Raw genomic sequence first — 16,704 nt, forward strand, 5'->3', positions numbered from 1 at the left:
TGAGGACAGGCGTGTGTCCTTCCAGCTTCCCCTTCTTGAAGTCCACAATCAATTCTTTGGTTTTGCTGATGGTGAGTGGAAAATTATTGTCATGACAGCACTCAACCAGCCACTGTATCTCATCCTACATGCTTCTTTGTTGCCATCTGAGATTCTGCCAAACTGTGATAGATTCTGTTTTAATTCAAAAACATCATCCCTATTCAACTGAATAATGAAGATATACACTGAGTAGCCACTGTGTTAGGTACACCTGTACACCTGCTCGTTGATACAAATGATGAACACTGTAATACCATCAAGGACGGTTCGCTGCTTCCCTAACAAACCAGAGGTCACCAGTGATCCAAAGTCTCTTCTCAACCACAGAAAGAAATCAGGAGATGGAGGAATTTAAACATGCAGAGAGGGAGCCAAAGAAGAAGATGAACATGGCTAAGGAGGAATACAGTGGAAATCTGGAGAACAAGCTCGGGCAGAGCAGCACACAGGAGATGTGGAGAGGCATGAAGAACATCACTGACTTCAATCAGCCTAGCTGTAGAGCCTTGGAATGCAGCTGTGAATGGGCGAATGAGTTAAACCAATTCTTCAATAGGTTTAACAATTGCCCTCCTATTCATATTCACACCCTCCCTCAGCACACCAGTCCAGGTGCCAAGGCACCCACTGCTCCCTCAGCACCAATGCCTCCCCTCCTACCCCCTCCAGTTTAACACATGGATGAACAGACGAGCACTTTCAGTAATCGACTAAGACAACTGTGTGGCTCCAAAGAGTGCTAGATGAGATCATTCTTACCCTTGGCCATTAGGCTCTATAATGAGTCAACCTTCAGCCGGGGAAGTGATCTTGTAATCTTTGACTTGTAAATCTTGTACATCTTATTTTTAAGGTACTGTAATTTATTTTTATTCTTTCTACTTCTCTTCTAATATTTGTCTATCTGTGCACTTGTAATGCTACTGTGACACAGTACTTTCCTTTGAGATCAATAAAGTGTCTCTCTATCTAATCAGCCAATCACGTGGCAGCGGCTCAGTGCAGACATGGTCAAGGTTCAAACCAAACATCAGAATGGGGAAGAAATGTGATCGAAGTGACTTTGATTATGGAATGATTGTTGGTGCCAGACGGGGTGGCTTGAGTATCTCAGAAACTGCTGATCGCCTGAGAATGGTGCAAAAAAACAAGAAACATACAGTGATCAGTTCTGTGGACAGAAATGCCTTGTGGTGATGAGAGAGATCAGGGGAGAAAGGCTTGACTGGTTCAAGCGGACGGGAAGGTAAATAACCATGAAATACAACAGTGGTGTGCATAAGAACATCTCTGAATGCACAACATATCAAACCTTGAAGTGGTTGGGCTACAGCAGCAGACGACCCTGAACATACACTCAGTAGCTACTGAGTGTACACAGAGCCATGCGCTGTGTTTTTGTTTTGAATATATATGTGTTTTTATGAATACTGTTTATGGAATTAAAAAGAAAAATTATTTATCAACCTCCCTTCCAGAGGAAATCCTCTCTTATGCTCCCAAAGCCAATGATATCAAAATCATGATTGCTGCTCAGGACAAGTCATTGATTCATATCCACTTTATTGATTTGCTTCTAAATTCATATTCAGGGTGTAATGAAACTCCTTGCTGGCATGAAGCTCAGAGTGAACAGTATTCATGGTAATAATTACATAGCGAGCACGGTGAGCACAAACAATGGAATCGTGCAGATGAGGTACAGAGCAAAAGAAATCTACTTTATGCTGCAAATACTCTCCATCCCCACCTCCGTCTTTCATCTGTCATCCTGAATATAGGACTTCTGGAAACTCATTATGAAAGTATCTTGGGTCACTGAACCACTCTTCACTATGTCAAATTAATGTTGAAATTACTGTGTCATAGAGCACTACAGCACAGAAACAGGCCCTTCAGCCCATTTAGTCTGTGCCATACTGTTATGCTGCCTAGTCCCATTGACCCACTCCTGGACCATACTCCATACCCCTCCCAGCCATATACTTATCCACACTTAAATGTTGAAATCAAACCAGCATCCGCCACTTCCTCTGGCATCTTCTTCAATATTCATACCAGCCCCTGAGTGAAGAACTTCCCCCTTCAGATTCTTCTTAATTATTTTACCTTTCACCCTTAACCCTTAATCTATGAGCTCCAGTTCTAGTTTCACACAACCTGAGGGAAAAAAAGCCTGCTTGCATTTACCCCATCTATACCCCTCATAATTATGTATACCTCTATCAAATCTCCCCTCATTCTCCTATATTTCAAGGAATAGAGTCCGAACCTATCCAACATTTCCTTATTATTCAGGTCTTTAAAGTTCCAGCAATATCCTTGTCAATTATCTCCATACTATTTCAATCTTATTGATACGTTTCCTGTAGGTAGATGACCAGAACTGCACATAATATTCCAGATTTGATCTCATCAATGTCTTATACAACTGCAACATAATACCACTATTCCTATACACAATACTTTGATTTATAAAGGCCAATATGCCAAAAGCTCTCCTTATGATTTATCTGTGACACCACTTTCAAGGGTTTCTGGATCTGTACTCCTAGATATCCCTGTTCTACTGCACTCCTCAGTGCCCTACCATTCACTTTGTAAGTCCTACCATGGGTTGCCCTCCCAAAATACAACACCTCACACTTGTCTACATTAAATCCAGTCTGCTATTTTTGCTGTCCATTTTTCCAATTGGTCCAGATCCCACTGCAAGCTTTAAAAGCCTTCCTTGCTGGCCACTACACCCCCAATCTTGGTGTCATCCACAGATTTGCTGATCCAGTTTACCATATTTTCATCGAGATCATTGATACAGATAAAAAGCAACAGCAGACCTATCACGGATCCCTGCGATACACCACTAGTCACAAGTCTCCAGTCGGAGGGGTAACCATGACCACTCTCTGGCTTCTCCTGCAAAGCCGAAGTCCAGTCTAGTTTACTGTCTCATCCCAAATGCCAAGTGATTTGTCCAGCCTCCCCTCTGGGACTTTGTCAAAGGCCTTGCTAAAGTCCATGTGCACAACATCTGCTGCTTTTCATTCATCAACTTTCATGGTAACCTCCTCGAAAAATACTATAAGATTGAATAGACATGAACTACCATGCACAAAGCCATGCTGACTATCCCTAATAGCTCAGTGTTGATCCAAATACTTATATGTTCAGTCCCTTAGAATTGCTTCCAGTAACACCCACTACTGACATCAGGCTCACTGGCTATAATTTGCTGACTTACCCTTAGAACCTTTCTTAAACAGTGAAGCAACATTGGCTTTCCTTCAGTGCTGTGGCTAAGGACATTTTAAATACCTCTGCCAGGGGCCCTGCAGTTTCTGAACTAGCCTCTTACAAGGTTCAAGGGGGCACTTTGTCAGGCCCTGGAGCCTTATCCACCCTAATTTGCCTCAAGACAGCAAGCACCTCCCCTTTTATAATCAGTATATGATCCATGACCTCACCACTATTTTGCCTCAGTTTTATAGCATCTGTGTCTGTCTGCCGAGTCAGTATGGTTACAAACACTCCATTTGAGATATTCCCCATCTCTTTCGGCTCCACACTGATGACCACCTTGACCCTCAAGCAGACCAATGTTTTCCCCATTCTATTCTTTTGCTCTTAATATATCTGTAGAAGGCAACCTCATGCCCCTTTTAGCTCTCCTGATTTCCCTCTTAAGTGTTCTTTTGCATTTCTTGTACTACTCAAGTACCTCAAGAATCTCAGGTGGTGGCAAGCAGGCGTACGGGAGTGAGATGTGCCAACTAGTGGAGTGGTGCTGCAGCAACAACCTGGCACTCAACATCAGTAAGATGAAAGAGCTGATTGTGGACTTCAGGAAGGGTAAGACGAAGGAACACATACCAATCCTCATAGAGGGATCAGAAGTGGAGAGAGTGAGCAGCTTCAAGTTCCTGGGCTTCAAGATCTCTGAGGATCTTACCTGGTCCCAACATATTGATGTAGTCATAAAGAAGGCTATACTTTATTAGGAGTTTCAAGAGATTTGGCATGTTAATAAATACACTCAAAAACTTCTATAATTGTACCATGGAGAGCATTCTGACAGGCTGCATCACTGTCTGGTATGGAGGGGCTGCTGCACAGTATCTAAAGAAGCTGCAGAAGGTTGTAAATCTAGTCAGCTCCATCTTGGGCACTAGCCTACAAAATACCCAGGACACCTTTAGGGAGCGGTGTCTCAGAAAGGCAGTGTCCATTACTAAGGACCTCCAGCACCCAGGGCATGCCCTTTTCTCACTGTTACCATCAGGTAGGAGGTTCAGAAACCTGAAGGCACACACTCAGCGATTCAGGAACAGCTTCTTCCCCTCTGCCATCTGATTCCTAAATGGACATTGAAGCTTTGGACACTACCTCACTTTTTTTAATATACAGTATTTCTGTTTTGCATATTTTAAAGAATCTATTCAATATATGTAATTGATTTACTTGTTTATTTATTATGTTTTATTTATTATTTTTTCTCTCTGCTATATCACGTATTGCATAAAGCTGCTGCTGCTAAGTTAACAAATTTTGTGTCACATGCTGGTGATAAAAAACTGATTCTGATTCTGATATGCGAATCCACACTTGCCAGATCCTTTCTGATGCCATCAAGATTGTCCTTTCAGCAATTTAATATCTCAACCTGTGGACCAGTCCTATCCTTCTCAATAATAATCTTGAAACTGGTGGAACTATGATCACTAGACCCACACTCCTCATTTCAGGAATGTCTTACCCTCTGCCATCAGATTCTAGATGGTCCATGATCCAATGGACACTACCTCACTAATTTGCACTCATGCAGTGCTTATTTTTTTAAATATAATTTTTATTGTAATTATAGTATTTTCATATGCGTTGCATTGTACTGCTGCTGCAAAACAACATTATTTCCTAACGTGTGTCAGTGATGATAAACCTGATCCTGATTCTAATTCTGAAGGTAGCCACCTGCCCATCCTATCAGGCACCTCCTACCTCATTCAACAGATCTCTACATTGGTCTAATCAGCCACAAAGTTAGTAGAAGCAAGTCATCCTGTGGTACTGCCTAAGAAGTACGTGTGACTCATATGAGCCTTAACGCAACTATAATGTCTTCTGAACAGCTCACCATGAAGATTTCCCAGCTATTCGCTGAATTATTTCAAGAGCCTTTGAAGATTATGTCTTTTTTGATGCTCTAATTTCATGGAAAATCTCTTCTTCTTTACTTCAAGGAACTGGAGTAACTGCCAATGCGGTGCACCCAGGTGTAACTGATACAGAGCTCGGCAGACACACAGGAATGCACAAATCCAGCTTTTCTAGCACGGCACTCGGTAAGTGGAGTCAACAGCTCTTCTCTCACCTTGTAAACAGCAAGCGTCTCTCCTAATAAACAGGGTTGTTTTTGAACAATGCTTGGCTTACCACAACATTACTTTCGTAAGTGAGCTATACCACTGCCTCAAATGAATATTTTCTCATTAGTTTTATTGGTGCAGCCACCGCAAAAGAGCTCGGGGTTGGAGGGGGTGGGGGAAGAACCACAGTGTAGGGTTCTTCCGCTACAGGACAGGGAGGGCCTGGGTTGGGTGTGAAAGCTCAACTACTGTAGTAATATACCACCTCAGAGGGCCACACGAGCGACAGCAGTTCTATCGATGTGTAGGCATGTAATAGAGCAGTACTGAAAGAATTGACGATGAGTGTAAAGAGTGAAAAGGCGTCGTCGCATAGTAGTGGCAGGCAGGGGAGAGACCGCATCAAGAGGATACACAGCTGGCAGGAGCCACTCAACCACATGAGCAGAGAACAGTGCAGTGCAAGAATGGGCTATTTGGACACCGTGTTTGTGCTCTTCACGATGATAAATGAAACTAATCCCAGCTGCTTGCTCATGTTCTGCATCCCTCCATTTCTTTCATTTTATGTGTCTGACTGAATGCCTCTTCAGCATCACTATGTTTTATTAAAATAACTTGCTCTATACATCTTGCTTAAATTTTCCCCTGTCACCTTAAGACTATGCCCTCAGTATTTAAGACATCCAGCCTGGGAAAGAGACTCCGACTGTCTGCCCTATCTTTGCCTCTCATAATTTTATAAATGTCTTATCAGGTCTCCCTTCAGCATCCAACACTCCAGAGAAAAGAGTCCAAGACAATCCAACCTCTCCTTACAGCTAATAGTCTCAAATCCTGTCGAATCTCCTCTGCACCCTCTACAAAGCCTCCACATCCTTCGGGCATGGACGCCATGTAACTGCATGTAAAGAGAACTGAAGCCTGTAGAACTGAGGCAGTTTTGCAAATACATTTAACTCAGTTAATCTGAGAAAATATAAACTACTTGGAACTCATCTTTCTCCCTTGCGTCAATGCCGTTGAATTGAAAAGAAGGGAGATGCTGAATCTCCAGCAGGTCACATTGGTCAGATTTTCCCAATTGAACTGCTGATAGATTGGAGGAAGTTGCCACTCTGTTGCTGTTATAGTCTTGGATCATAATTTGAAAGTCATCAGTGCTGTGGTCAGAGGAGATTTGGGGCTTCTACATTTGTTTCCTGACAAGTGGTGAGAGAAATGGTGGCAGTTCCATGTGGAGCTACTAACATTTCTCCAGAAGGTCTGGCATTTTGTTTCTTTCTGCTTCTATAAGCTCAGTGAATGTTTTCTTTTACCTGCTGCCAGTATATCATACAGGGGAATGTTTGACCACTCACACTGGGGCTGAAATTGTGAAGCTTTACCTGTAGGTGTACACAAACAATATTTTTGTTGCACTTTATCCTGACCATCTGTGTGACTGAGAACTCTGTGATCTATGGGCTGTTCCCGGGGACATGCATGGAGACAAACATCAAGTGATGCAGTCAGACCATCAACTTGGTGAAAGGTAATCTTTAATCTGGCTGAGACTTGTTGGTCTGCCAGCATGTCGCGATATCCCTGTGGGAACGCTGCCGACTGGCACATTCCAGGCTGCAGGAATTCGTGCTGAGAGACGCATTGGAGCTCGGTGCAGCCACTGCGAGGGCTCGGTGAGGAAGGACCACAGTCTGGGGTTCCTCTGCTCCTGGACAGGGAGGATCCAGGTTGTGTGAGGAAACCCCTCAATTACTGCAATCATGAACTGCCCCAGGGTTCACATGAGTGGCAGCAGAGCTATTGATGTGAAGGAATACAGTATAATAGAACTGAACTGCAAGTATTGACTATTAATATAAAGACTATTAATATGAAGGCAATGTGTGGTTAATTCCTGTAAATATTTTATTCTGAATAAAGTTTGATTCTTAAAAATGTTATCTTTCAGGGCCTTTATTTTCCCTTCTTGTGAAATCCCCCAAGCTGGGAGCACAAGCTTCTGTGTATCTAAGTGTGGCAGAAGAATTGGAAGGAATATCTGGAAAATACTTTGATGTCATGAGGCAGAAGGATCCTTCCCCACAGGCACTGGATGCGGAGACAGCCCGACGACTGTGGGAAAGCAGTGCTAGATTAGTGGGGCTAGAAGACAATGAAGACACAACAGCTCAGTAATTCCAACCTGAATATGAATACCGCAGAGCACTCAACAACTCTGGATAGCTACGCAAAGATGAGTATGTGATCACGTACTGAAAGGCAATACACACTCCCTAGCTGCTTTACTAGGAACAGTAGTGCACCTCATAAAGTGGCCACAAGGGTGGAACCTGGTGTAGTCTCCTGCCATCTCCAATGGGATCCCACCACCAAGCACATCTCTCTTCCCGCCCCCCCCCCACATTCCACTTTCCACTTTCCGCAGGGATCGCTCCCCACTGATCTCTTTCCTAGCACTTACTCTTGCAAGTGCAACAAGTGCTATACCTGCCCCTACACCTCCTCCCTCACTACCATTCGGGGCCCCAAACAGTCCCTCCAGGTGAAGCGACACTTCATCTGTGAATCTGTTGGGGTCATATACTGTATCCAGTGCTCCCGGTGTTTCCTTCTGTATATCGGAGAGACCCAACGTAAATTGGGAGGCCACTTCGCCGAGCACCTGTGCACCACGTGCTGGAAAAAGCGATGAGGCCACACTCAGGTTGGAGGAGCAACACCTTGTATTCTATCGGGTAGCCTCCAACCTGATGGCATGAACGTTGATTTCTCAAACTTCTGGTAACATGCCCCACCCCATTCCCATTCCCTCTGTTACTGTACCTCCTTACCTGCCCGTCACCTCCCTCTTCTCTTCCTTCCATGGCCTTCTACCCTCTCCTATCAGATTCTCCCTTCTGCAGCCCTTTATCTTTCACTAATTGACTTCCCTGCTCTTTACTTCACCCCTCCCCGTTCCCAGTTTCACCTCTCACCTACTACCTTGTACTTCTTCCTCCCCTCCCCCCCCACCTTCTTACTCTGACCTCATCTCCTTTTCCCAGTCCTGATGAAGGGTCTCAGCCTGAAACGTCGACTGTTTACTCTTTTCCACGGATGTTCTCTGGCCTGCTCTTTCTTCTCCAGTATTTTGTGTGTTTTACCTTGATTTCCAGTATCTGCAGATTTTCTGTTGTTTGTGGTCTTTGCTGCTGTAGCTCATCCACTTCAAGGTTCGATGTGTTGTGTGTTCAGAGATGCTGTTATACACACCACTGTTGTAAGGCATGTTTATTTGAGTTATTGTCCTCTTCCTGTCATCTTGAACCAGTTTGGCCATTCTCCCCTGACCTCTCTGGATGTTTTTTTTTCGTTTTTTGCACCATTCTCTATAATCTAGAGACAGTTGTGCATGAAAATCCCAGGAGATCAGCAGTTTCTGAGATACTCTACCCACCCTGTCTGACACCAACAATCACTCCATGATCAAAGTTACTTAGATCACATTTCTTCTCCATTCTGATGTTTGGCCTGACAGCAAGTGAATCTCTTGACCATGTCTGGATGCTTTAATACATTGAGTTGCTGCACATGATCGTCTGATTAGGTATTTACATTAACAAGGAAGTGTACTGGTGTACCTAATAAAGTGGCCACTGAGTGTATGCCACACATCATATGCTAGTGAATTTTTAATTATGATTGTGATTACAATTCATTCCTGTATAAATTTCACAATGTTTCACTGTGGATCACTTAGTTCACCTTGTCTCCATTTCCTATCCATCCGTTCATTTATCCACTGCAATTTTCCACTGAGTTATACAATTCCTTTTAAGAATTACAGCACAGAAATCAGTCCTTTTGCCCAACTCATCCATGCACACTAAGATGTCCACCTAGGCTATCCCATTGGCCTGCATGTATCCCTCTAAGTTAGAATGAAATAGTAATGAAACATTATTCCAATATATTGGTGGGCTTAAGCATTCTTCTGAACAACCAAACCTATCAGTGTAGCTATAACCACAGTTCCTTCAACTTCCTTATGGAAAGGATGTAACTGTAGGAAAGGTCATTCCTCGTTGCCTTGGTAGCTTTCAGTAGAAGACTGAGGGCAAGTCAAATGCCCTCCATCTTTCACAGAAGATTATATCTGAAGAAGGTTAGTAGAAATGAGATGTTCTGCAAACTGGTTGCAAGTTACTGAACGTTTTTCCAACCATTGAAATGAGCTGCTGTCATTTTAAGACTAGAACTTGCATAGTTAATAATTTTACCAACAGGTGTTTCTCTGTTTCATCTTTGTATGTTTTTATATTAAAAGTTAAAGTGCCCACGTATTATGTTTGTAAAACTAAGAATGAATGATCTTATGTATTCTGGGATGAGATTAATTAAACCGTTACAAATGAACCATAAAGTAATTGTCATACTGCAAAAGAATACTTTCTTACTGGTGCTACATGTCTGTTAGAGAGGTTTAAATTCTTCAGGCACAGTATAAAAACAAGTTCTTCAAGCTATTAAGAGACAATTTTGCAAAAAAAACTGTTCCAGCTATCAATTTACATTTTGTTTCCACTCAACATTATGTAAGATATCTGACGATTTCATTTTGAACCAGGTAGGCAGCCGTCGATCCCAGGGGATCATGGGTTTGTGCCTCTGGTGGACTGTGCCCTCTCCAGGGCGCAAGCGTGGGTGGGAAGGTTTGAAGAACTGGATGTTGCCCGTGTAGCGGGTTCCCCCTCTCCACGTCACTGATGTAGTCCAAGGGAAGAGCAAGCGCCCATACAGCTTGGCACCAGTGTCGTCGCAGAGGCTGTCAGAGTGAAGTTGTAAACAATATCAAACTGCTCCGGATTTCTTCCTTGGGGTTTACTCTCAAAGCCTTTCCGATGGGTGGGTATGGCCGCAAGGCAGCGGAGATTTAAAATCAGAGTTTTCCTTCTCTGTTGAACCATTGACTGCAAAATCAGCCAAGAATCTTCTTTTGATGACCATAAGACACAGAGCAGAATTGGGGCTTTCAGCCCATCAAGTCTGCTCTGCCATTTTGTCATGGCTGATTTATTTCCATCTGAAACCTGTTCTCCTGCCTTCTCCCCGTAAACTTTCAATCCCTGACTAATCAAGAACCTGTCCTGGATTCCACAGATTCACCACTCTCTGGCTGAAGAGGGGTGCCCTTTACTCCGAAGCTGTGCCCTCTGGTCCTAGACTTCCTCACCAAAGGAAACATCCTCTCCATATCCACTCTGTTGAGGCCTTTCAACATTCGATAGGTTTCAATAAAATCCCTCATCATTCTTCTAAATTCCAGTGAGAAAACACCCAGAGCCATCAATCTCCCCTCATGCGATAAGCCTTTCAATCCTGGAATCAGTTTTGTAAACCTGCTTTGAACCCTCTCAAATGTCAGCATAATCTTTCTTAGATAAGGGGCCTCAAAACTACGCACTATACTCCGTGAGGCCTCTCCAGTGCTTTATAAAGCCTCAAAATTAAGATTTAAGATTTATTTCTTACATCCATCTCACAACATGAGGGAGTAAAAATCTTTATGTTGCGTCTCTGTTGCAATGTACAAGCAATAAGAAGGGAAATGTGGGAGGATATTAGCCAAACTAAAATTGTATATATAATTGTTTTGTGTACATGTACAGTCATATACACAATCAGATCAAGGTACAGTCAGATACAATGGAGTCAGATATGCAATCAAATTAATGTTATTGATGAATCTGATGGCCTGGTGAAAGAAGCTGTCCCAGAGCCTGTTGGTCCTGGCTTTAATGCTGCGGCACTGTTTGCCAGGCGGAGACAGCCGAAACAGTTTGTGTTGGGGTGACTGGAGTCCCAGATGATCCTCCGGGCCCCTTTTACACACCTGCTGCTGTAAATGTAAATCTTCTAGTCCTTTTGAAATGAATATCAATATTGCCCTTCCTTTCCGCACCACCAGCTCAACCTGCAAATTAACCTTTAGGGAATCCTGTACAAAGACTATCAAGCAGCTTGGATTTTTAAATTTTCACCCCTTTAGAAAATAGTCTGCGCTTTTCTTCCTTGTACCAAACTGCATGACCATATACTTCCCAACACTGTATTCCATTTGCCACTCCTCTGTCCAACCTTCTAACGTGTCCAAGTCCCTTCTGCAGCCGCCCTGCTTCTTCAACACTATTTGCCCCTCCACCTGTCCTTGTATCAACCGCAGACTTAGCCAGAAAGCCATCAATTCCTTCATTCAAATCATCGCCACACTACGTAAAAAGAAGTGGTCCCAACACCGACCCCTGTGGAACACCATTAGTCACCAGCAGCTGGTCAGAAAAGGCTCCCTTTATTCCCAGTCTTTGCCTCCTGCCAATCAGCCAATGCTCTATCCATGCTAGTATCTTTCCTGTAATACCACAGGCTCCTATTATTGTTAAGCTGCCCCAAAGTGTACAGCACTTTGTCCCCTATTACCATGAGCTGAACAGTTGCAATGATTCCATTTCCACAGACAACTGTATCCTTCAAGTGCACATTCAGGGGGCTACTCACATCCACATGGACTTGCTGTTACACCACAGAGGCATTGTGTCTTGAACCATATTGACACATGGCACGATTCAAAAGCAAAATACGGCAGATCTGAAAGAAAAACAGGAAGTCCGGCTTTTTTTTCCAATGTAGATGCAAACGGAGTCTCCCTGTTAAAGATTCCACTGAACAATTTTACAAGCAGCAAAGAATTTAAAATTCTGTGTGAGATTATGGTCGTTGTGACCAACTTCTGTGCCTAAGTGCATGACTGGCATTGAGCTGCAATTCTGCAACCGTCCAACAGATGGGGTGAGATACTTTATTGTCGCCAAACAATTGATACTAGAGTGTACAATCATCACAGTGATATTTGATTCTACGCTTCCCACTCCCTGGATTACAAATCGATAGTAAATATTAAAAATTTAAGTTATAAATTATAAATAGAAAATAGAAAAATGGAAAGAAAGGTAATGCAAAAAAGACTGAGAGGCAGGTCCAGATATTTGGAAGGTACGGCCCAGATCCGTGTCAGGATCCGTTCAGCAGTCTTATCACGGTTGGAAAGAAGCTGTTCCCAAATCTGGCTGTACGAGTCTTCAAGCTCCTGAGCCTTCTCCCAGAGGGAAGAGGGACGAAAAGTGTGTTGGCTGGGTGGTTCGTGTCCTTGATTATCCTGGCAGCACTGCTCCGACAGCGTGTGGTGTAAAGTGAGTCCAAGGACGGAAGATTGGTTTGTGTGGTGTGCTGGGCCTTGTTCACGTTCTTCTGCAGCTTCTTTTGGTGTTGGACAGGACAACTTTCATACCAGGTTGTGATGCACCCTAGAAGAATGCTTTCTACAGTGCATCTATAAAAATTAGTGAGGGTTTTAGGGGACAGGCCAAATTTCTTTAGTTTTCTCAGGAAGTAAAGGCGCTGGTGGGCCTTCTTGGCAGTGGACTCTGTTTGGTTGGACCAAGTCAGGTCATTTGTGATATTGACCCCGAGGAACTTAAAGCTTTTGACCTGTTCCACTTGCGCACCACTGATGTAAATTGGGTCGTGTGGTCCACTGCTCCTTCTGAAGTCAACGACCGATTACTGTTACCACCAAATCAGGTCATGGCTAAAGTTCAAGGTAAATTTAGTATCAAAATACATATACATTGTTACGTACCCTGTAACTGGGTTGCCAAACCAGCAGAAATGGACCACTTAGTTGGAGTCTGGATTACTGGAACTAAGAAAGTTTTATCAAAGAAATAAGTAACACAGTACTCTAATCAGAAGGATATGAATGCAATGGATTAGCAATGATAAAACACACATGTACACAGAACTAGGGTAATAGGAATCAAACAAGCTCTATTGCAGTCTAGGGGTAAAATGATCAGTCTCAAGTGACGCAGAGTTCAGTTCAGCTTAGTACAGTTCACAGTAATCGCTGTTGTGCCATTGGAGAGAGAGAGAGGGATTATGTAAATTCTGATTCAAACAGACCTTTGTTCTTCGCAGTTACCTTTCGGGCGAACCCTTTTAATGTCTTCTGTGGTCACCGACTGTGATCCCTCCGTTCCGGATACGACCGTTCTTCCGCAGTGAACCCGGCACCCAGGCAAGGGCGGACACACACACCAGGTTCCCGCCGATCATACCTTTTCACCCTGTGTGTCTATGGTCGGTTCCCGCGACCAGACCTCCAAACTCCCACCAACTTGTCGGGGCACACCGCTCTTCCAGGGTCTTGTTATCTCGTGGTGTCTGTCTTGCCTTAGCGAACCTGTTCCTTTTATCCCCCTGCTGGGGTATCGCCTGTCCATCAAAATTCAAACAGTTCAGGTTCAAAGCAACCGGTCTGTCAATACTCGGAACTGTGTCTGTTTTCGTTAATCTCGCTCCTCTCTCATTAACATTTTGAACGCTTCTCCCTTTTGTCTCTCTTATCTCTCTCATCAGCATCAATCTTCTGATAACTTGGTTTTTCGTCACAACATATATCACCATATACTACCTTGAGATTTGTTTTTTTGCAAGTATTTACAGGAAAATAAATGCAATAGAATTTATGAAAAACTATAAGTAACAAAAAACTGACAAACCACCAATGTGCAAAAGAAGACAAATCAAGTTTAAAATTCAAAGTAAGTTCATTATCAAAGCACATATATGTCACCATATTCTGTACCACCCTGAGATTCATTTTCTTGCAGGCATTTGCAGTAGAACCAAGAACTACAATAGAATCAATGAAAATCCACACACAGATGACAATGGTCAAAAGAAGACAAACTATGCAAATACTAAAAATGAATAATATTATTAATAATAAATTGTGCAGATAATAAATAAGAAGTAAACAAATAATACATACTCTTTGAGAGTGAGTCTGCTGGTTGTGGAGTTTGTTCAGAGAGTGAAGTTATCATTGCTGGTTCAGGAATGGGATGGTTGTGGGTCATAACTGTTCCTGAACCTGCTGGTGTGGAACCTTCGGCTCCTTTCAGACTCGAAATGTACCATGAAGATCATTCTGACTGGCTGCATCACTGCCTGGTATGGACGGCAGGGGCTACTGCACGAGATCAAAATAAGTTACAGAAAATTGAAAATTAGTCATCTCCAGCTTGGGTACCAGCCTCACTAGAATCGGAGACATCTTCAAGGAGCGGTGCCTCAGGAAGGCAGCATCTATCATTAAGGATCCCCACCACCCAGGACATCCTCTCTTCACGCTGTTACCGTCGGGAAGGAGGTACAGAAGCCTGAAGGCACACACACAGCGATTCAGGGACAGCTTCTTCCCCTCTGGCTTCCAATTCCTTAATGGACATTGAACCCATGAACACTACCTCACTACCTTTTTATTTCTCTTTTTTTTGCGCTACCTACTTTAACTTAACTATTTAATGGACATAAATATACTTAAAGTAAGTCTGCTTTTTTCTGTATTTATTTATATATTTCATTGTATTGCTGCTGTGAAGTTAACAAATTTCATGACATCTACCGCTGATACTAAATCTGATTCTGATTCTGTCCCTCCTGCCTGATGATACTAGCGAGAAAAGAGCATGGCCAGGAAATGGGGGTCCTTGATAGTGGATGCTGCTTTCTTGGTTAAAAGTTTAGAAGTAATAAATTATAAAGGGACCCAAGGGTCAGTCAGAAATTTCAGAATCAGAATCGTGTTTATTATCACCCACATGTGTGATGAAACTTGTTAACTTGGCAGCAGCAGTTCAATGCAGTACATAATAATATAGAAATCAGTCAATTTCAGTATGTATACATATGTATATTAAATAGATTAAAAATATTGCAAAAACTATATTTCTAAAAAGTGAGGTAGTGTTGATGGGTTTAATGTCCATTAGGAATCATATAGCAGAGGGGGAGAAGCTGATCCTGAGTCACTGAATGTCTGCCTTCAGGCTTCTGTACTGCCTTCCTTGTGGTAACAATGAGAAGAGGGAATGTCCTGGGCAATGGGGGTTCTTAATATTGGACATCACCTTCCTGAGACACTGCTCCTCTAAGATGTCTTGGGTACTACGGAGGCTACTACCAGACATGCAGCTGACTAATTTTACAGCTTTCTGTAGCTTCTTTCGGTCCTGGGCAGTAGCCTCTCACCGCCCCCCCCCCCATATCAGACGGTGATGAAGCCTGTCAGAATGCTCTCCACGGTACATCTACAGAATTTTTTTTGAGTGTTTTAGTTGACAAACCAAATCTCTTCAAAATCCTAATGAAGTAATAGTCGTTATCTTGCCTTCTTTATAACAACATTGATATGTTGGGACCAGGTTAGATCCTCAGAGATCTTGACACCCAGGAACTTGAAACTGTTCACTCTCTCCACTTCTGATCCTTCTATGAGATTGGTTCCTTTTCATAGAAACATAGAAAATAGGTGCAGGAGTAGGCCATTCGGCCCTTCGAGCCTGCACCGCCATTTATTATGATCATGGCTGATCATTCCTTCATCTTACCCTTTGTGAAATCCACAATCAGTTCTTTTGTCTTATTGACATTGAGTGCAAGGTTGTCGCTGTGACTATATCTCGCTCCTGTACATCCTCTCATTTCCATCTGAGATTCTGCCAGCAGTGGCTGTATCATCAGCAAATACTAGCCATTCTGGTTGAGAAAGCACACAAATTTACATCCCAGCTGGTCCATTACCCTTCCTCTTCTCAGGACTCCAAACACATTCTGACCAACCATTGCCTAATGGATCTCTGCTCAATGGGGCCCCTCTCAGGACTTTCTCCACCTGGAACGAGAGGACAGGACTGCAGTCCACCATAGCAGAACACCCTGTGTATGACCAGAACATTGAGATAGAGCGTCAAAGTGAAAGTCGAGTTCGTTGTCTCTCACACACATAAGTACATGTATAAACACAGGTGCAATGAAACACTTGCTGCAACATCACAGACTCATGGCATCAGATGAGCAGTGTTCACAAGAAAAACATCAATCATACACAGATTTTTTTACAAGAAAGCACAACTAGAACAAAATAAAACTCAGACTGAGAGCAAAGTGCTCATAGTGTTGCTAAACCGAAGTGATTAGGGTTTTAACCAGCTGGGTCGATAACTGAATATTTGAAGGAAAGTAGTTGCTCTTGAACCTGGTGGTGGGGGACTTAAACTAAGAGGGAGCATGACTGAAGTATATAAAATTGTGGGAGATAGAGATAGGGTGATGTTGGTATTAGCATTAACTTCCGCAAAGGTAGATGTAAAGTCTTCACTTAGAACAGGAGTTCCCAACCCCGGGTGCATGG

At 43.0% G+C, this 16,704-nt stretch overlaps 1 protein-coding gene across 3 annotated transcripts in view; it reads left to right on the forward strand.

Moving 5' to 3' along the window:
- The window catches only part of LOC134350743 (retinol dehydrogenase 13-like), a 76,988-nt gene extending 67,187 nt beyond the window's left edge, over window positions 1-9,801 (forward strand). For all 3 annotated transcript variants that reach the window (XM_063056365.1, XM_063056366.1, XM_063056367.1), the window contains 2 exons: window positions 5,280-5,381; window positions 7,360-9,801. In XM_063056365.1, the coding sequence (XP_062912435.1) occupies window positions 5,280-5,381; window positions 7,360-7,586 (329 nt within the window). In that variant the 3' untranslated portion in view covers window positions 7,587-9,801. The remainder of the gene's footprint in view (window positions 1-5,279; window positions 5,382-7,359) is intronic.
- Window positions 9,802-16,704: the final 6,903 nt, after the last annotated feature.

The sequence above is a fragment of the Mobula hypostoma genome, chromosome 8 (genome assembly GCF_963921235.1).
Source record: "Mobula hypostoma chromosome 8, sMobHyp1.1, whole genome shotgun sequence".
Taxonomy (NCBI): domain Eukaryota; kingdom Metazoa; phylum Chordata; class Chondrichthyes; order Myliobatiformes; family Myliobatidae; genus Mobula; species Mobula hypostoma.